A 21401-nucleotide genomic window follows, 5' to 3' on the forward strand; every position below is an offset into this window, starting at 1 on the left:
GTCATTCCACACCCTCTTCGGAACACAAATTAAGATATTTTAGTTGAAATCCGATGGCTCCGTGAGGTCTCCATAGGGAGCAATGACATTTCCTCTCTCAAGATCCATAAAGGTACTAAAAGCATATTTAAATTGGTTCATGTGACGAGAATATTTTTGGTGTGCCAAAAAAAACAAAACAAAATTAAAGCTGCAAGCAGCGATGAAAGGGCCCTCGCACCCGGGCTCACCGCCAACTGTTGGCCTCAGGAAAACAGCGAACAGTGAGAATTATGGCAAAATCATGTAAAAGTGCCACACTTCCATAGCTAACTGAATATTGTCATATAGATGTCTTTAGGCCAGGACTTTTATCACTCATGTGAAGTTTGGGGCAGATCATGCCTAAGTTACAGCAGCTTCCTCTTTCATGGCAAAACATCAGACTTTGTCAGGCTGTCACGGACACGCCCTTTGGTGAAAACTCTAGATCTTAACGTCACAAAGGCCTTTAGATTAGACTGACCAAATATGATATTGATCTGATAAAAGCTCTAGGAGTTTGTTAAAGTACAACGTCTGGAAAATGCACAAAACGGTGAATTAATTCAAAATATCTGACTTCCTGTTCAGTTTCGGATTTCGCTCCAAGAGACTTTTTTGTAGGTATCGGGCTGATAAATGTGTGTACCAAATTTCAAAACCCTAGTGAAATGTAGCGAGAGGGGCTGTACGTTAGATGGCGCTATCGAGCCATTTTGCCACGCCTAATGCTGCAACCCATAACAGACATAAATTTTCACCACTTCTGACGCATGTGCAAAGTTTCATGGGTTTTCGAGCACGTTTAGGCCCTCAAAAATGCGATTTACTTTGGAGAATAATAATAATAATAAACGGAGCAATTCCAATAGGGTCCTCACACCATCAGTGCTCGGGCCCTAATAACGACTTATTTAGTGATGGCCGATTTCAAAACACTGCTTCAGGAAGCATCGGAACATAAATGAATCAGTGTATTCGGAATCGTGAATCGGAGCGCCAAAGTCACGTGATTTCAGCCATTGGCAGTTTGACACGCAATCTGCATCATGATTCGATACACTGATTCATTTGTGCTCCGAATCTTCCTGAAGCAGTGTTTTGAAATCGGCCATCATTAAATAAGTCTTTATTTTGTTTTTTGGTGCACCAAAATATTCTCGTCGCTTTATAATATTAATATTGAACTGTACTCACATGAACTGATTTAAATATCTTTTTAGTACCTTTATGGATCTTGAGAGAGGAAATGTCATTGCTCCCTATGGAGGCATCACGGAGCCATCGGATTTCAACTAAAATATCTTAATTTGTGTTCCGAAGATTAACGAAGGTCTTACGGGTGTGGAACAGCATTAGGGTAAGTAATAAATTACAGAATTTTATTTTTTGGGTGAACTAAGCATTTAATGTATTGAATATTAATGTAATAATGAGCTATTAGGTTTAATGACTATTGTTCACAATATCTTCATTAATAAGCTTATAATCTGCTCAAGTAGAGTGGATAGCCTAGTTCCATAAAAGCGCTATGCACATAAACTGAATTAAACGATCCTCCAATGTGTGGCAAGGTTTTTACAGCGACTATTTTAGACATCAAAAAGAAACCCGTAGAAATAAGAGAGAAAAAACTACAACTCCCAGAATTCCTAGCTGTCGTTGATGACGCAGTCAAAGGTGGACCAGCGCGTTCCCTTCCAACTGCTTGACTTTATAGTATTATTACCTACATTTATCCACTAGTTGAACGCAAAGGTGGTGATGGCTGCTCCGCTGAAAGTATGTATCGTTGGTTCAGGAAACTGGTGAGTGCGAACGTGTAGCCTAATGATTAGATATGATCAATATGTGATTGGTAATGAGATTAATATACAGAACATATGGCGTGGACCAACTGCTGTAGCTCAGACAGTACTTACTTAAACTGGAGCACAAGTTTAATTGCCTGCATATTCATATTGATATTCAGGTCCATATGTTAAATGTTGTTGTTCTGGGCAAAGTCAAGTGATTAATGACTTGATCTGAAGAGCTGCATGCTGCACAACACTCATTTGACTGCAGCTGGCAAAGCTTCTGCTGTAAACCCTGCTTGAAATGTCTCAGTGAACTGCTGTTTAACAGCAGACTGGCATTTTGATTAAATATACCGTTGTGTTGTCCTGTGCCAAGGGGCTCTGCAATTGCAAGGATTATTGGCTCCAATGCACAGAAACTCCAGTGCTTTGCCACAACAGTCAAGATGTGGGTGTATGAAGAAATGGTCAATGGCAAAAAGCTTTCCGAGATCATCAACACAGAGCACGAGAATGTCAAGTATCTTCCAGGCTACAAACTCCCAGAGAATGTGGTAAGACAGTGGGTGGGGTGCCCTAAGAGTTGGTAAATAATGATGATTGTGGATAGTAATAATAATAAAAAAAATTGTGTGTGTGAATTCTGTAAAATGTATTATGGTAAATATCTATTTTTGGTATCATTGGATTTAATTATATATATTTAAATATATTTATGTATGCATTTTATATTGGTCATATATAATATATAATATATAGTTAATTAATATAATAATAGAAATGAAATATATTATTTACTTATTATTTGATAAAAAATAGTCTGATTTGCATGCTTGCCGTCTGTTAATTATTATTTAAAAAGCACCTTTTGCACATCGCTATGCATAAATATTGTCTTAAGCAAGCTTGAATAAGTGTCTGATTAATGGTGTTTTTCCGGTAGGTTGCTGTGCCACAGCTTCAGGATGCCGCAGATGGTGCCGACCTCCTGGTTTTTGTGGTGCCTCACCAATTCATCCGGAAACTGTGTGATGAGATGGTCGGCTGTGTTTCGGAGAAGGCTCGTGGAATTACACTAATCAAAGTAAGAATACTTGGCTATAAACTGATGCAGGATTGACAGCACCTTGAAGCCTAGTGTACATGGTAACCTAGTTGGTGGCAATAAGGGGTGTCATGCACTTAAAGCACACAAAAGAATGTTGATGGAAGACTTCATGGTCGTCACCATGAAATCAAACTTCACAATTATTGTTTTATGGAATATTGCTGTATTAATATTGCTGTAATTTTTTTTTTTTTAAATCCATGTGCCCTCGTAATCTTTCATCAAAATAACTTCCCCTCCCTCTTGCAACGACATCTCTTGTCTTCTCTGATGACGTGTTTACTGACACGGGAGCGGGAAACCTATTAATCACATGAGATTGTAACAATCCAATCAATTCCCAGTAGACAAAATCAAGTCCCACCCTTCTTTTTTTCACTGTTTCACTTGGATATACATCACATTAGTGAAGAAAAGACTATCGCAACTTCCATTTCATGCCGACTTTAAGGGAAAATGATTTGTGCAAGGTTTGACCGAATTAAGACAGGTACTTCCTGCATGGTGCATTTTTAGACTGCATTTTCCCCTACAGTAATATTATCAAATAAATTTTATTTTTTATAAGTAATGTAATATTTTTATATAAAAATTTATTACAGAGATACAGTTTAGTTATTTATTTTTATTTTTTGAAAGTTGCACTCAATCAACTTGCCTTACAAAAACGAGAGAGCCTCATGCTTTATTAATGAACACGATAATTCTGCTCATAATGCTTGCAATTTGTGAAATAAAATGCATTTTCATAATGGACCAATGAGATTCAAACAGATAATAATTTATTCCCATTGTGCGATGATAATGAATGCCAGCATTATATTCAGCTATGCGCCAGCTCAATGCTTTTTGATTTAAGATTCCAAGGCTATGTCCGAAATCGCCCCCTGTACCCTTGAATAGGGCACTTGTAGCGGATGTTATCGAGTGCACTTATTAATTCCCACAATGCACCGCAATACCAAGTGTACAACCAATGTATACTGAATGGCTAGAAAATTCCCATAATGACTTGTAAGAGTCGCGCGCCGAATGAATTACTGTGTCTCGCCAGAAGATGGTGCCCACAGCTGAATCTTCCATCCATCCGTTTTCCAAACCGCTGGTCCAATGTGGCTACGATGTAATAGCATACAGGTTTAAAGTACTTTTTAATTGATTATTAAATTGTTTAATTAAGGTTTATACATAGTTTCCATTACAGAGTTAAAGAAAAATCTTTTCATTACTACTGGAGCTGCCAGTTTGCTAAGTTTCAAATAATTATTAAACAGCAAGCACAAATTATGCAAAAGAGACAGCCCTTCTGGCACACTCGCAGTGTCCGAATTTGCTCACTTGTTTTCATTCACTCGCTCAAGTGAATTATATTAGTGGACTAATGTAGGGAATAGTGAATGAGAGTATAAAGGGCAAGTTTTGGTCTCTCCTTAAGCATCCTCTTCCACACAGACAGGATGTTCAGGACTGAAGAATGCTGAGAAGTCTCAGACTTGATGTCTTTTTAAAAGCTGAGCTCAGTGCACCATATGTGGAGTGACTCATGGGTAAAAAGGGCCCTCTGTCCTGCTGGCAAACTTTTTGCGTGTATTTTATCTCCTTGGGCCAGTTTGTTTCCTTTGTTACCGACTGTGCCACACAGCGCTTCAACTCTATAGTTTTACCTCACCAAATTACATTTATCTTCTCCACTTCGTTATTAGTAGCCTCATTTCTCACACTGTGTTCTGTGTTTAATTTGAAAAGATATGGTTTTTCTGTTCCCTTTTTCAGATTTCTGCCCATTTCTTGTGTACTCATTCCACCTCCCTTATTTTTTTTTTTGTTCTGCTTTGGTGTTCCTCCTCATTTTTTGACTCATTAGGCAAAGATGGTCCTCCAAACAGCTGTGCTGCAGAGTTCTATCTACTGAGGTGGAAATGGTGTGATGCTACATTAAAAGAGCATTGGTGTTTATAGAACTTCTCTCTTTTTTCTTTCTTTGTAGGGAATAGATGAAGGACCAGAAGGATTGAAGCTCATCTCTGACATCATCCGGGAAAAAATGGGCATCGATGTCAGCGTCCTAATGGGGGCCAACATTGCCAATGAAGTGGCGGCCGAGAAGTTCTGTGAGAGTACCATTGGTGAGTGAATGTAAAGTGTGAAAATGTTAGCCTGAATACGTCAGACTTCCTACTTCCGCTCAATTTCATTTCACTTCTGTACTCAGTCTGATACAGCGTCAGAGCTTTCTGTTTGCCACCGGTCTGGAAACAGCCGGGCCAATCAACGAACAGAGGGCGGGCTGAGAGCCGTGACGTAGATGCTAAGCGCCGAGTTTTACATTGTAGGTTAGAGAAATCGAAAACCGAAACGACCGCGGAAATGGGAAACGAGACACGGGATGCAATTCGCTCTGTTATGGAGAACATTCAACTCTTTTTCAAACTGAAGCCAGAACAAGAAGAGTGTTTGATAAACATTTGTTTTATCATGTGTTTACAACAGGTTTACAGTGGAAGTTCAATCATAGATTTGAGTTCGATGCATGATGTCTGTGCTTCGATGCGGCTGTACAGGCGCATAACATACGTCATAACTAAACGTATCTGATTGGCTTACGGGTAACCAATTTTAAACTTCAGACAAGCGCCCCCTGGCGAGAGAGAAAACACTTCTCTATTATGCCATTCCAGACTCTGTCTACGAAGCAAAGTGAAGTAGCAGAGTCTGGTATTACCAGGCTATGAAAATGTATCCTAGCAACCACATAAGTCCACATACACACTGCAGTTAAATTCAGTTGTCAGTTCATCTTTTAGGGCTTCATCCTGTTCTGTACACAAAGAGAGAATTTACAGGAATGACAACCACATTCTACAACCGAATTAAAAGCATAATATGTAAGATTTTTTTAGATAAAAATATCCAAAAACCACTAGTTGACTTTTTTTGTTGACTTGTGTACTCACATTATCCCAAATGTTTCCAAGAATGTTTAAGTCCAGAGAAATAAGCAATTTTAACCAGGACACGGACCATATCCGTGCATCATAGTAGCCGCCGAGTGAACGCAAAGAGTAGCATTATAACAACTTTCAACACACAAATGTATCTAATATGATAAAACAGCACTTTTTTAATCATAATTTTATCATATTAAGCTGCATATGCATGACCGGAAGAAGCGGAAGCGGTCGTCTGCGACATAAAAAAAGCTCCACTTCTCTTGAGCCATGTGTCGCGCTTGTCTCTCATTAGCATTCCAGCAGCCTCGTTCAGCTCCAGCGGCTTTCAGCCACACCCTGCTTCATACTACAGTAATGTTAATAAATCTTTAATACATTAGCTCATCCATGAATAAGATTTCTGCCTGAGTCCCATCGGATTCTTTCCACTGGCTGTAGACATGAAGACAGCACCTCCCATGATTCCACAAAATCAAGGCGTCATCAAGCTATGCCTTTGTTTTTAATAGTGGCGAAATTTACATATTGTGCCTTTAACTCCCGAAAAATCCAGGTAGTGACAACCACATTTACAAAAATTCTAAGCAGTGTGTACGGAGTTGTTAATGACGTATTTTAATGTACATCAGAGATGTTTCTCTCTTTTTATGTGCGGTGGTAGAAATGACAGGGAAAGCGGTACAAGCCTCGACTCATTTGTGTTGCCAGATCTTGCTAAAAAAAAAATAAAACAAATGCTTTATGCTGAAAATGGGACCAAAATATCGTGACTCGCACCTGCTCAATTTATGTAAACTCGATCGCTTTATGAGCAAAACACGATGCCTCCGTTGACTGTGCTTTAGTTAAAATTGCTGAACATGAGTCTTTTGTCGCTGTAATATTTCTTTGGTCAAAATAGCAGATACCAAACACATGAGACATCAGAAAGTTGCTATGGTTACCGTGTTGTCAATCATTGCTGTTTTGGGAGTGAGTAGTGTTCCGTGCACATGGAATGATAATTTAGGGGATTCACTCCCACATTTAAATGCAGTTGTCACTCCTGAAACTTTACAGTGTGTATGTGGCCAGGGAGAATTTACAAACGCAATTAACTCCCTGAAAAATCCAGGTAGTGACAACCACATTTACAACAATTCTACGCAGTGTGTATGGAACTGAACTGAAAAACTAGTTATTAATGACATATTTAAATGCACATTAGAGACGTGTCCCTATTCTTATGCGCGGTGCAAGAAAATCACAGGTAAAGAATTACAAGCCTTGACCATAGTCTTTGCCTTGACTCATTCGTGTTGCCAGATCTTGTTAGAAAAAGCAGCAAGAACAAACCCATAATAAACTGAATAAAATCCAAATGTTTTATATGGAAAATAAGACAAAAACAGTGCAACCCACACATTCCCACCATAAATTTGATCGCTTTATGAGCCAAGTCCAAACAACAGGCCCAAAAATACGCTCATAATAAGTGGACATGGCAACACTTCAAGAGAATGTGAAACAGCCTTTCAAGCATAAACAAAACAAGATGGCTCTATTGACAGTTGTTTAGTTGAAATTGTAAAACATAATGGGTCTTTGGTCGTTCCCATATTTAAATGCAGTTGTCACTCCTGAAACTTTACAGTGTGTGCGTTGCCAATGCCATAGTGCTAAAAGCACCATGGGGAATCTCAACAAATATTTTCTTCGATCCACAGGTAGCAAGGTGTTGGAGAATGGCCTCTTGTTCAAAGAGCTCCTGCAGACGCCTAACTTCAGAATCACCGTGGTGGATGATGCTGACACAGTAGAGCTCTGTGGAGCCCTTAAGGTAAACATCAGTCTTGTCTCGCTGCTCATCCCATGGGAAATATATTGATGCAGGCACCTGAGATGCAGGGCTTCGGGGGAACGACTCAGACCTCGCTGTAAAGAAGAGCTTGCTCTGCTGAATTTACAATTAGATGCTGTAAGGCTGCTGTCTTCCTCGTAAATACATTGTAAAAATCATTGTAATATTGGCAAACATTGATGGATAATCTGGGTTATTTACAACTTAAAGAGATCATTCATTCACCCTCATTTCATTCCAAACCTTAATGACTTTCTTTCTTCTGGTGAACACAAAAGAAGTTATCTCAGTGGCATTTTTTTTTATCCATACAATGGAAGTCAATGGCCACCAAAACAGTTTTGTTACCAACATTATTCAAAACATCTTTTGTGTTCTGCAGAAGAAAGTCGTCAAGGTTTGTAAATTGAACTTGTTATTCTCTTCCTCTCCACTAAAAATTTGGATCAGCTGTAAAGTTGTTTACATCATCATTTTGAGGTGGGAATACATTTCTAAGTGAATGATCTGTTGGTTATTTGCTGCCAACATACATAAAATCTAAGATGGACTTTCACTATACAAATATTGTGCTTTACAAATTTACGTTACATTCAACCTACATTTGGTTAAAAGATGTAAAAGATATTACTTAACACACTTAATCCCATGCTAAATGTTATGGTTATACTTCCATAAGACGTGTGATGGTTGTATATCTTATATAATTGTAAATCTGCCATAGATTCTGCACATAGTCAAGTCCAGGCCAGAATATTTATGTATAATATTTAGTCCATCAGCATTTGATTTGCCAAAGTTAGCAATAAGCTTCATGCCGAACGTCACATAAACAAACAGGAAAACGGGTCTCTTTGTATCCGCTTGTCGGAGAAAGTATTAATGGCAGTACAAACTGACAGCGATGGACTTTTAAGGTAATCCGCTAACCTAGCTAGTTTTTATTCGATTTAAATATCTAAATGTTAGTGAGAAGAAGAAAAATAAAATTCTGCACCTGCATATGCAGTGGACATCAGTTATGCTCATCTTTGCTCGCTCCTTTGAAGGTATCTTGAGTAAACGGCTCTATATTTAACAAAGCACAAATAAAAGACCCGAACTGGAAGCGATGCGATCTGTTTTACAGAATACAGAAGTTTGTTGTGCTTAACCCCCATTTTTAGATCTTACTATCATTCTAATAACCCTTGCTTCACCATTATTTTTAGCATATTAGAATCATTTCTGAAGGATCGTTTGACACTGAAGACTCAAGTAATGGCTAATAAGAATTCAGCGTTGTCATCATAGGAATAAATTACATTTTAAAATATATTAAAATAGGAATATGTAATAATATTTCACAATTTTACTGTATTTTAAATCAAATAAATACAGCCTTGGTGAGCATAAGAGACTTACTTAAAAAACAGTAAAGTCTTACCAACCCTTAACTTTTGAACAATAGTGTATCTAATACTGGAATGTGGGATTTTTGCTTTTTTGGCTTTAAAAAGTAATAGAACACTAATTTGTAGCATATTTATGGAAAGTGCTGGATGCATTGCACAATTCTGGCATTCTAATAACCTTTTCATCCTTGTTTGGGCCTCTTTTAGAACATCGTTGCAGTGGGTGCAGGCTTCTGTGATGGTCTGCAGTGTGGAGACAACACCAAAGCAGCCGTCATCCGGCTGGGCTTGATGGAGATGATCGCTTTCGCCAAACTCTTCAGCAAAGACGACTCCGTGTCCTCTGCCACATTCCTCGAGAGCTGCGGCGTGGCTGACCTCATCACCACCTGCTATGGAGGACGAAACCGTCGTGTGGCAGATGCTTTTGCCAGGACAGGAAAGGTAAAAAGAAAACCGATCCATTTCTTTCTCTTTCCACTTGCCTGATGGCATGTAATGTATGTTTTATGGATTGAAGGAAGATGCTGAGCATTAGGCACATTTGCTGATGCAAAAAAGATCAATACAGATTTCTTTTTCTTTCAGAGCATCGAGGAACTGGAGAAGGAGATGTTAAATGGACAAAAGCTTCAGGGACCATTGACTTCTGCTGAGGTCTATCATATCCTCAAACAGAAGAGCCTAGTGGATAAGTATGTGTAACCATTTTTTTTTTATTTATTTTTTTTTTTATTTTTTTATTATTATAACTATATTATTTATAGTATTATATATTTGCATTATATATATAATATAATATAATATAATATAATATAATATAATATAATATAATATAATATAATATAATATAATATAATATAATATAATATAATATAAAAATGTAAAGTTAAAATAAAAATGTGATTTGCATGATTTTCTATCAAAGTCCATATAAAAGAGATCTGACTCTGGAATTTTATAAATGTGGTTCTTTTTAATGCATAATTTTATCCCCCTGTGTCTATCCTTATGTACTATAAAAGTATTTTTAGAAGACATTTCCAGAGTGAAGATCTCTTTTTGTTTTGTATGGAATTATTATTTGGTCGGAGCATCTGAAGGGTGTGGTTTTCTAGTAATTCTATTAAACATTAAATAAAAATAAAAATTAAATACATTTTACAAATTAAATACACTTTAAAAATGCCAGAATGTTCCCTCAATTCAGTAGATTGTCAAAATTATAACATGATTTTAATTATTGGATAAAAATTTCCATTTTAGAGAAAGTATGGACATTTGTTGCAGTTGAACTAGCTGCTTGATAAAATTTGTTAATTAAAAAAAAAACAAAAAAACAATTTAGATAATTGATCTACACTATCGTTCAAAAGGCTAAGTTTTAATACATTTTTATTTAGCAAAGATGTTTGAATTTGTTCAAAACGGGCATTTATAATGTTACAAAAGTTTTCTATTTCAAATAAATGCGGTTCTTTTAAACTTTCCATCCATCAAAGAATCCTGAAAGAAAATGTATCACGGTTTCCACAAAAATATTAAGCAGCACAACTGTTTTCAACACTAATAATAAGCAATGTTTCTTGAGCATGAAATCAGCATATTAGAATGATTTCTGAAGAATGAAGACTAATGATGCTGAAAGTTCAGCTTCACCATCACAGGAATAAATTACATTTTAAAATATTAAAACAGAAAAGAATTCTTTTAAATTGTAATAATATTGCACAATATTTACTGTATTTTTAATTTTAAAAAATACAGCTTTGGTGAGAATAGGAGACCTCTTTTTAAAAAACATTAAAATATCCTACCAACCAAACTTTTGAACAGTAGTGTACCTGATACTAGAATGTGTGATTTGTGCTTTTATTGTCTAAAAAATTGATTAGGACTCTAATTTATTATACCCTACATATGGGAAGTGCTGGATACATTGCACCATTCTTCATTTAACAGACTGTGTGTTAATCAGGGTGACTTACAGAACACTTGACAATCCCACTGAAGCAACCCTGGCTTTAAATGACTTTGTGCTCTAGGGCACAATGTTCTTTGTCTAGATGCATTTACAGAATTGGTGACATCTCAAATCTGCATTTATCTCCAGGTTCCCCCTGTTCACGGCTGTTTATCAAATCTGTTTCGAGGGCAAACCAGTTCAGGAGATGATCACTTGCCTGCAGAGCCATCCAGAGCACCTGTGAGTGTCTCACAGGGACACGGTGCCCCCCTTCTCTACCACCATCCCCTATGGTCTGTTAGGTTGTCCTACCTCTAACACTTTTATATACACACACAATGTTATACTTTTAACTTTTAGTCCCAGGTCCAGTTCTACACTAATGGTTAGGCTTGAACTCAGGGGTTTGCTTCTGAGCTAGTAGGTTTTGTTGTTATCATACATAACAGAATGTACTCAAAGAGATTTTTTTTTTTTTTTTTTTGGAAATGCCATGTTTTTATCTATGGAAGATGTTTCCGCCATGGAAAACAATTTAAAGGATAATTGCTACTTTTTCTCTCACAATACTGTCTTTTTTCACTCAGAATTGGACTTTATATATTGTAATTGCGAGTTTATATCTCACAATTCTGACAATTTTGTTTTTTTTATTCAGTGGCAGAAACAAGCTTCCATTAGCCACGCCATTATGGAGTTTTTAACTATTTTCTCTCTGTCTGACTGCCCTCTTGTGGATGGTCCACAATATCACCTCACTGACAGATGAGATGAAATGCCTCTTTTTTTTCTTCTTCTTTTCTTCTTTTTATTAAATGACCATAGAGATCTAATCACAGAGGCTCACTCCACGTCCACATTGAAAGCAACATGACACGACTAGAACGCCTCCGCTATAATCAATGAAGTACTTGCATGTTAAGATCCTGTCAAACCAGCACAATACCACTATCCTTAAAAAAACATAAAACTTGGGAGTTTTTGATACTTTTACACATTATTCGACACAAGGGCACAAGCTAGGTTTAATACCAAGTATACACATTCATTATTTTAGTTCTGATTGCTAAGTTTCATGTTTATAAATGTTGAAGCTGCCATTTTAACTTAAAGTTTTGGGACACATTAGATTTAGATTTCTTTAAATGTGAAGATGCCTTTCAACTCCTTACTGGTCCGGAACATTTCTCAGACAGGTCAAATAATACTTGAATGGACTCACTTTGGGTTTGTGGTTGTTTTGTTTTAAACTTTAATATATTCTATAAAAGGGGCTCAAATATGTCATCTCAATTTCCCAGCAACCCCTTTTTAAGACTAAGTGCTTTCAAGACAGTGGGAACATGAAAACTTATTACAGAATGGCATTGCTGACTAACTTTTATCGTGTTAGTGTTAAAATAATGCAATGTTACATATCTAAGCTTTGAGAATACATTAAAATCTTGTTAGAAACTCCTAGTCATTGATGCCCTAAGTAGTAATCATTTTAACATCCTGAAAAGCTGAACAACGGTTAACACATTACTGTTTTGGTATTCACATCTGTATGAATGAAGAATAGCATTAACATACTTAATTTGTAGTACTATGACAAGAATGAAGGAATGATTTGGTAAGATCTGTAGTTTTCAAAGGAAGGGAGCGTGTTACTAGAGCATCTAGTGTTTGAATCCATGATGGCCTTTTTTAGCACTGTACTGTGCTTATAGATCTGTTAGCTCATACCTAACACAAAATGTTTAGTTCTTAGCATGTATCTGTTACAGTGTTTCATATTATTCCTGTGTTGTTTTTATTTTTCAGTGTTCATGCAAAAGTTTGAATCATACAAGTATTAAACTGTGCAAATGTTGCAGTGTGCTCAGTGTAACACTCCAGTGGATTAACTATATAAAACCACTCCATGTTGTTTTATGAAGCCGTCCTGTATCATCTTAGCACATTGTTCTAAAAATGTCATCAACGCTGAACAAATGCTGCTTTTTGAAATTAACCAATAAAATGATGTCTGTGCTAAATGTTTGTTCCATTAATGCATTGATCTTGGTTCAATCTTAACTTCAACATCTTAAAATCCTAATGTAGCATAAGTTGTATTTATATAATTTAGACTGTAGCTCACAAGTTCTGTGGATGAACTGAAAACTCCATTAAAACATTGTCATTTAAATTATATAAATTATACTATTTTTATTATTAAATTAATTAAAACTATCTAAATTAAAATTCAATCAATATGTAAATTAAAACTTATGGTAGGCCTATAACAAAATACAAGTAAATTGTGATTAATTTACCTACAGTGGGTACAGAAAGTATTCAGACCCCCTTAAATTTTTCTCTGTTATATTGCAGACATTTGCTAAAATCATTTAAGTTCATTTTTTTTCCTCATTAATGTACACACAGCACCCCATATTGACAGAAAAACACAGAATTGTTGACATGTTTGCAGATTTATTAAAAAAAGAAAAACTGAAATATCACATGGTCCTAAGTATTCAGACCCTTTGCTGTGACACTCATATATTTAACTCAGGTGCTCTCCATTTCTTCTGATCATCCATGAGATGGTTCTACACCTTCATTTGAGTCCAGCTGTGTTTGATTATACTGATTGGACTTGATTAGGAAAGCCACACACCTGTCTATATAAGACCTTACAGCTCACAGTGCATGTCAGAGCAAATGAGAATCATGAGGTCAAAGGAACTGCCTGAAGAGCTCAGAGACAGAATTGTGGCAAGGCACAGATCTGGCCAAGGTTACAAAAAAAATTCTGCTGCACTTAAGGTTCCTAAGAGCATAGTGGTCTCCATAATCCTTAAATGGAAGATGTTTGGGACGACCAGAACCCTTCCTAGATCTGGCCGTCTGGCCAAACTGAGCTATCGGGGGAGAAGAGCCTTGGTGAGAGAGGTAAAGAAGAACCCAAAGATCACTGTGGCTGAGCTCCAGAGATGCAGTCGGGAGATGGGAGAAAGTTGTAGAAAGTCAACCATCGCTGCAGCCCTCCACCAGTCGGGACTTTATGGCAGAGTGGCCCGACGGAAACCTCTCCTCAGTGCAAGACACATGAAAGCCCGCATGGAGTTTGCCAAGATGGTGAGAAATAAGATTCTCTGGTCTGATGAGACCAAGATAGAACTTTTTGGCCTTAATTCTAAGCGGTATGTATGGAGAAAACCAGGCACTGCTCATCACCTGTCCAATACAGTCCCAACAGTGAAGCATGGTGGTGGCAGCATCATGCTGTGGGGGTGTTTTTCAGCTGCAGGGACATGACGACTGGTTGCAATGGAGGGAAAGACGAATGCGGCCAAGTACAGGGATATCCTGGACGAAAACCTTCTCCAGAGTGCTCAGGACCTCAGACTGGGCCGAAGGTTTACCTTCCAACAAGACAATGACCCTAAGCACACAGCTAAAATAACGAAGGAGTGGCTTCACAACAACTCTGTGACTGTTCATGAATGGCCCAGCCAGAGACCTGACTTAAACCCAACTGAGCATCTCTGGAGAGACCTAAAAATGGCTATCCACCAACGTTTACCATCCAACCTGACAGAACTGGAGAGGATCTGCAAGGAGGAATGGCAGAGGATCCCCAAATCCAGGTGTGAAAAACTTGTGGCATCTTTCCCAAAAAGACTCATGGCTGTATTAGATCAAAAGGGTGCTTCTACTAAATACCAAGCAAAGGGTCTGAATACTTAGGACCATGTGATATTTCAGTTTTTCTTTCTTAATAAATCTGCAGAAATGTCAACAATTCTGTGTTTTTCTGTCAATATGGGGTGCTGTGTGTACATCAATGAGGGAAAAAAATTAACTTAAATGATTTTAGCAAAAGGCTGCAATATAACAAAGAGTGAAAAAATCACTCCCAGTTTCTGTGTAGAAGTATATACACAGATCAGAGTATGTTCCTAATATTGTTTTGGTCCCCCTTTTGCTGCCAAAACAGCCCTGACCCGTCAAAACATGGACTCCACTAGACCCCTGAAGGTGTGCTGTGGTATCTGACACCAAGATGTTAGCAGCAGATCCTTTAAGTCCTGTAAGTTGCAAGGTTTGTTTGTTCCACACATCCCACAGATGCTCGATTGGATTGAGATCTGGGGAATTTGGAGGCCAAGTCAACACCTCAAACTCATTGTTGTTCTCCTCAAACTATTCCTGAACCGTTTTGTGGCAGGACGCATTATCCTGCTGAAAGAGGCCACAGCCACCTGGGAATACTGTTTCCATTAAAGAGTGTACATAGTCTGCAACAATGCTTAGGTAGGTGGTACATATCAAAGTAACATCCACATGGATGGCAGGACACAAGTTTTCCCAGCAGAACATTGCCCAAAGCATCACACTGCCTCCGCCGGCTTGCCTTCTTCCCATAGTGCATCCTGGTGCCATGTGTTCCCCATGTAAGCGACGCACATGCACCCGGCCATCCACGTGATGTAAAATAAAACGTGATTCATCAGACCAGTCCACCTTCTTCCATTGCTCCATGGTCCAGTTCTGATGCTCACGTGCCCACTGTTGGTGCTTTTGGCGGTGGACAGGGGTCAGCATGGGCACCCTGACTGGTCTGTAGCTATGCAGCCCCATACACAACAAACTGTGATGCACTGTGTATTCTGACACCTTTCTATCAGAACCAGCATTAACTTCTTGAGCAGTTTGAGCTACAGTAGCTCATCTGTTGGATTGGACCACACGGGCCATCTCCAGTTTTGGAGATGCTCTGACCCGGTCATCTAGTCGTCTCAATTTGGCCCTTGTCAACTCACTCAAATCCTTACGCTTGCCCATTTTCCCTGTGTCTTAACACATCAACTTTGAGGACAAAATGTTCACTTGCTGCCTAATATATCCCACCCACTAACAGGTGCCTTATGTTATGCCTGATCGGTGTATGTATACAGTATGTGTGTGTGTGTGTGTATATATATATATATATATATATATATATATATAGAGGAGTCCTTTGGATATTATTTTGGACAGTGGGGGGCCTTTGAGTCAAAAAGGTTGAGAACCACAAAATATAAAAGGTAGTTATATATTAATATCAGTGTCTGTGCCATACACTATTGGCTGTATTTAGTCCTCTTAAAGTGTAATGTATTTTTCACTCAACCTGACAATGCTGATAAAATACCCAATTTAGATTTATTTTTTAATGAGATTCCTTCCTGAACAGACAATTTAGATTCAGAATCAGTTGCAGCACAAGATAAATGGTGGTAAAAACATTTTATTTCAGAATGCATTTTTTTTTTCCTCTAAATGTGACACAATGTATAATAAAATACAACTCCAAAAGTCCCAGAATCAGGGATTTTGAGTGTCAACGTTTTGCAAAACAAAACCTAAAACAAAGATAAAAAGGGTAACTGCATAGCTCCTTCATAGAAGCCATTTATGTACATCCTGTTGGACATCTCTAACAGGACAGTTTCATTTCTATGAAACACTGAATAGCCTCTTTGAAATCAACCTCTATGTTCCACATCATGTTTTAATTTCCAATTGTTGTTTTTGTTTCTCTTTTTCTCCATACGTTCATCACAGTCTTTAAAAAAATGATTATGATGTTGTTATATATCATTACAGTACTTCCCTCTTCCTGCTATTGATGATCCTCCAGAGGCTCATAATGACTCGTATGTTTAACAAAATTATTTAACAAATAAGCTGCATGAATTTCACTCTCACAAACATCTATTTACATCTATCACCATCTACACACAGAAATATTTTTTTAAAAGAGCAGATCGGTCATTGCAAGGACCAGTCTGAGACACAATCTGACCAAAAGAAATGCCTGAATCCATATCAGACTAATCTTCCTCATCATCATCATCATCATCATCACCAAAAGACAGCAGACTGTTGTTCTTCACCTTCACACCAGCTTTTGACTCTTTCTTCTCGCCATCCTCGCTTTTCTTCTTCTTGCTAGAGCTGGCCGTGATTCCTTTGAATTTATCAGAGGAGCGTTTGACAGGCTTCTTAAAGACGATCTTTCCATCTGCTGGAGGCTCTTCATCTGGAGAAAATGAAAGCATTTACTTTAATTAATGACTTTATACTCACTGAACATCAGAACATTAAGGGAGACTGGGTCGATTTTTTCTACTTTTTCCATCATAACTCACAGACTACAACGAATCTACATACCATCTTTGCTATAAGAAACATTTATATGTGTCACAAGTAACTATCATTAACAGATTAGTAACCAGACATCAAATTGAAAGAAGTGGGAGTTTGCAACTTGGGCAAAACTGAAACTTTAAATTGCATATTTGCTCACTGTGTCTCAGATAAATGCACATAATAAGTCTTCTCTAATAGAAACGATATATGTTACTGAATATTTTTCCTCAATGAAAAGACATAAATAAAATGGGGATATAAAAAAAACATTGGTTCAATCCATCAAGGTAGGCAATACAATGAGAACCTTTGAGAAGAGCTGCTAAGCAATTTAAATATTCAAAATGTGCAAAAGATCAAAGAGCTTGCATAATTAGCTTTTTTTTAATTATCCAAGTTAAAACCAACCCTGCATCCCAATGTGCATAGTTACTATCCACCCTAAATAGTATTGATATTAGTAATGTTACATACTATTTAGGATGGATAGTATGCACATTGAATTTGAGACGCAGGCCAAGTCTGTCATCAACCGCATTCAATCTGAGCAACACTCACCAACTTGGAAAGGAATGCGGAGTTAAATTTATTATTTTATTAATATTTAAATGTAAACGTATTTAATACATTTAATTAAATATTGAATAAATATAAGGATTAAGTAAATATATATTTAGATGAAACACCTAAATATTTTAGTGTCATTAAAAATGTAACCTTTTCTTATGAATAACATTTTTTAATGTGAATACTGTGCCAATATTTATTTTATTATATGAAAGAACTAGAGCTTTATTATGAATTGTTAAAACACACACACACACATATACACATCATATAAATGGAACGTACCTTTACTTATTTAATTTTAACATAATTATTGCATTTTGAGTACTTGGGTCAACAAGAATTTACTTAGAATTGCATGAAAGGTTTGTTTTGATCACATTCTTATCCATGGAAGCAATGCACGCACAACGCATTACCTGTGTTTGAATCCTTTGTATCTTTTTTGACTTTCATAACCTCTTCAGCACTCAGATCTCCCTTTTTCAAGACCACGACCTGCGGCATCTCGTCCTCCCGATCACTGTCACCATCGCTGTCCTCATCACACTGCGGCATCTGCTGCTTCTGCAACAGCAACGCTTACTTACTATTCCATTTCCTACACTAAACATAAATACAACAGAGGCCGTCTGAAAACCTAGTGAGCTGCCCAAGTACATAGTGTGACAAAAAACGCTTACTTTAGTGTCGACCGTCGGCCCTTCTTTATAACCAACATCATTCTTAAATTTCTTCAAAAAGGATGGTTCGGCTGGCTTCACCCATGATACATTACCCTTGGCCTTTTTACTCATTGTGTTTCAGCTAAAATCAGCCTGATAAACTGTAAATGTGCTTAATGTTTTACAAACACTTAACACAGAAGAACCAGGCGTGTAAATTTTGCGTCCATGAAACCTCATCAATAAGCGTCTGTAAATTACCAATCAGCGCTCGCCTTCACGATTTCTGACACTGAGCGGCGGATGTTGTTTGTTAATAACATTTCCACAATATTTATTTCCTCAAGAGGCGCTTGGCGGCTCAGAAAGCCGAATTCTCCATTGAGCCCTGCTCATATCACAGAGTGTTTTTGCCATATAGGAGATTTGATTAATCTAATAATCGATTAAATATATAGATTATAATAGCTATAATTTGTTATAAAAATGGAAATCCCCAAAAAAAACAATTTCGACAAACTATTTTTATTTTTTTTAAATTGTGATTATGCCGTGCCAACAAACGACTGTGATTGGTCCATTATGAACAGCGTTGAGAAAAGTAACACTTATCACATGACGCTTACGAAATCTTCAACAGTGGTTTTGGTGATCATTTTAACGTTAATAATTACACTTCGACATTAAAAAGCAATTACACAGAAAATGCACGTTGAAGATTTAAAAATACGACGTTTTTATTTAGGTCCACAGCTCATGTTTTCATTAGTCCCGCCCATTCCGTTTCGAGCTGACTGCCACTCTACCTGTTTGATTTATTTCTGTGATGCACAGTAGGTAGTTTCATTATCAGTTTATGTCTTAAAATGTTAAAGATGGGGGTAAAATAATGGCGTTACCGTAGTCAAGTCTGAGTGAGTCAGTGGGACCGAGCTGGAATAATGTTGCCTGGGGTGTTTTATGCGTTGATGGCGGGGTTTCTGGCAGCTTTAGCATCATCTTCTGCTAAGTTGTCCCTGGGAGCTGATTACCTGAAAGATGTGTGTGAAACAGGGCTGAAGATCTGGACAGATGGACAGGGAAACACTGCAGGAGTTGATACCACAGCTTGTGACTGGGTAAGAAGTGTTCTTTATATATATATATATATATATATATATATATATATATATATATATATATATATATATAAAGGCAGTGTGGATATATATATATATCCACACTGGATATATATAACTGGATATATATATATCCAGTTGAGCTCAAAAGTTTACGTACCCCTTGCGGAATCTTTGAAATTTTATCTCTAAAATTATTGACATTTTCACAGATTCTGCAAGGGGTATGTAAACTTTTGAGCTCAACTATATATATAACTATATATATATATATATATATATATATATATATATATATATATATATAGGTGTGTGTCTCAATTAACATAACATTTTAATGTTGTCATTAATCATAGTTACATATACCTCTGCGCCTGCTTTGTGGAGGTCTTCTGTTCACCTGCAATGCTGTGATGTGGACCTTCTTCGCCAAAGCCCTCCGACACTCGTCTTCCTCTGCCCGGGCCACTGTGACCACCACTGCCTCAAATTTTATCTCCTCTGTAAGTTTTCTCAAACCTTCAAGTTCATTTCAGAAATGAGTCACTTAATATTTTAATATGCATTGTCTTTTTTTCAAGGCTTTCCTTGGACATGTGATCTTTGGTGAAACTCATGCCACGTTGTGGTGGGTTGGTATCATTTTAACCCTGACAGGGCTTCTTGTCTTGCACGGATCAACTCCTCAGGCTCCACAGGAAAATGTGGATAAGAAATATGAGTGACAGAACAACACAGGGAGCAACAATGCCTTATCTAATGCTTGAAGTTGAATCACTCAAGTCAGATGGTGTGAAACTTAAAGCATGTAAAGCTAGTAAGAATTATGCACGACTGTATAATAGAAGTATCTGTGCTACAGTAAATGTATGTATTTCTGTCATGGGATTGTTTTATAAAATCTTTGTGCGTCATGTTAATGTGAATAATGACACGATGCAAATCCTTGAAATGTGTCTCACTTTGTGCCTATAGTCATAAAAGGGACTTGCTCAGATATACTGCCTCGATCATATAGGTTACTGCATACTTTAGCCGTCAAGGTCATATTATGTAAGTTTATAATAAATTAATTCATACTCTTGGTTTCTACTATGAACTTAAATATGTATATTAATATCATGCTGTATACTGTATATGATACACAAATACTTTAATTTTATTTCTTTATTTCTTTCTTTATTTGACCAAATACAGCTGTGGATTTCATTTTGTTTTGCTGATATACCTTTTTTTAAGTCTTCCAAAGTAAAACTTATTTGAACTCACTCCAACTAGTGAACAGGATGCACACACAGATGTTTAATGTTCAATCATACATTCATTTTCTAACATTTTTTAATAATCATACATTTTATTGTTTTATCATACATTACACTGGTTTAGTTAATATGAATTATATTTGGATGAAATAGCACCTTATAAGCAAAATGGTATGTTTTTTTTTTTTATAAAATAAAGAATTTACATATATTATTGTTGCAGAGTTCATGTGTTTTAAAATGAAATGTTCTTCTGTTGTGTGTCATTTTAAGCAAACCACTGACCTGAGGCCTCATTTATATGTATCCTAAAAGTATACGTACTCAAAAAAGCTAGATTTTGTGTCCTAAATGTGTATATCAAAGATAAAACAGCGTGAAATCATTGCGTTTACTTCATTACATTTCTCATAACAGGAAAAAAACAAAAAAGAGTTATGCATGGTCTAGAGTTTCCGTATATAGCACACATATTTATGGCACGTGTATTTTTTTATAAATCCTGATACGTGCATGGAAAATTGGCAAAAAATGGGCATAGA

The 21401-nt window shown here is 36.9% G+C and overlaps 3 protein-coding genes across 4 annotated transcripts; 2 read left to right on the forward strand and 1 right to left on the reverse strand.

Annotated features, from left to right (window-relative positions):
* The first annotated feature begins 1694 nt into the window (after positions 1-1694).
* gpd1l (glycerol-3-phosphate dehydrogenase 1 like) lies at positions 1695-13090 on the forward strand. Of its 2 annotated transcripts, XR_010895874.1 has the most exons (9): positions 1695-1829; positions 2197-2374; positions 2764-2904; positions 4916-5054; positions 7586-7698; positions 9321-9557; positions 9702-9808; positions 11227-11381; positions 12886-13090. XR_010895874.1 is itself a non-coding variant. In XM_067393759.1 (8 exons), the coding sequence occupies exons 1-8, from the start codon at positions 1786-1788 to the stop codon at positions 11321-11323; spliced, it is 1056 nt and encodes a 351-aa protein (XP_067249860.1). In that variant the 5' UTR covers positions 1695-1785; the 3' UTR covers positions 11324-13090. The 2 variants fall into 2 exon arrangements, 1 of the variants encoding a protein (XP_067249860.1); XM_067393759.1 differs by having other exon boundaries at positions 11227-13090.
* Positions 13091-16331: 3241 nt separating this feature from the next.
* On the reverse strand, positions 16332-18743 carry kiaa1143 (KIAA1143 ortholog). Its single transcript, XM_067393775.1, has 3 exons — positions 18498-18743; positions 18234-18381; positions 16332-17137 (listed from the first exon to the last, which is right to left on the reverse strand). Exons 1-3 carry the CDS (start codon positions 18609-18611, stop codon positions 16929-16931), a joined length of 471 nt encoding a protein of 156 aa, XP_067249876.1. The 5' UTR covers positions 18612-18743; the 3' UTR covers positions 16332-16928.
* Positions 18744-19280: 537 nt separating this feature from the next.
* On the forward strand, positions 19281-21140 carry tmem42a (transmembrane protein 42a). Its single transcript, XM_067393786.1, has 3 exons — positions 19281-19597; positions 19954-20100; positions 20179-21140. The coding sequence occupies exons 1-3, from the start codon at positions 19421-19423 to the stop codon at positions 20320-20322; spliced, it is 468 nt and encodes a 155-aa protein (XP_067249887.1). The 5' UTR covers positions 19281-19420; the 3' UTR covers positions 20323-21140.
* The last annotated feature ends 261 nt before the right edge of the window (positions 21141-21401 follow it).

Source organism: Chanodichthys erythropterus, chromosome 2 (assembly GCF_024489055.1).
Source record: "Chanodichthys erythropterus isolate Z2021 chromosome 2, ASM2448905v1, whole genome shotgun sequence".
Lineage (NCBI taxonomy): Eukaryota > Metazoa > Chordata > Actinopteri > Cypriniformes > Xenocyprididae > Chanodichthys > Chanodichthys erythropterus.

Coding starts and splice junctions, on each gene's coding strand:
- gpd1l (XM_067393759.1), top strand. CDS start 1,786: ATGGCTGCTCCGCTGAAAGTATGTATCGTTGGTTCAGGAAACTG. Junction 1,830..2,196: donor ATCGTTGGTTCAGGAAACTG/GTGAGTGCGAAC, acceptor TCCTGTGCCAAG/GGGCTCTGCAATTGCAAGGA. Junction 2,905..4,915: donor GTGGAATTACACTAATCAAA/GTAAGAATACTT, acceptor CTTTCTTTGTAG/GGAATAGATGAAGGACCAGA.
- kiaa1143 (XM_067393775.1), bottom strand. CDS start 18,611: ATGAGTAAAAAGGCCAAGGGTAATGTATCATGGGTGAAGCCAGCCGAA. Junction 18,382..18,497: donor GGCCGACGGTCGACACTAAA/GTAAGCGTTTTT, acceptor TTGCTGTTGCAG/AAGCAGCAGATGCCGCAGTG. Junction 17,138..18,233: donor TACAAAGGATTCAAACACAG/GTAATGCGTTGT, acceptor CATTTTCTCCAG/ATGAAGAGCCTCCAGCAGAT.
- tmem42a (XM_067393786.1), top strand. CDS start 19,421: ATGTTGCCTGGGGTGTTTTATGCGTTGATGGCGGGGTTTCTGGCAGCT. Junction 19,598..19,953: donor ATACCACAGCTTGTGACTGG/GTAAGAAGTGTT, acceptor CATTAATCATAG/TTACATATACCTCTGCGCCT. Junction 20,101..20,178: donor CCTCAAATTTTATCTCCTCT/GTAAGTTTTCTC, acceptor CTTTTTTTCAAG/GCTTTCCTTGGACATGTGAT.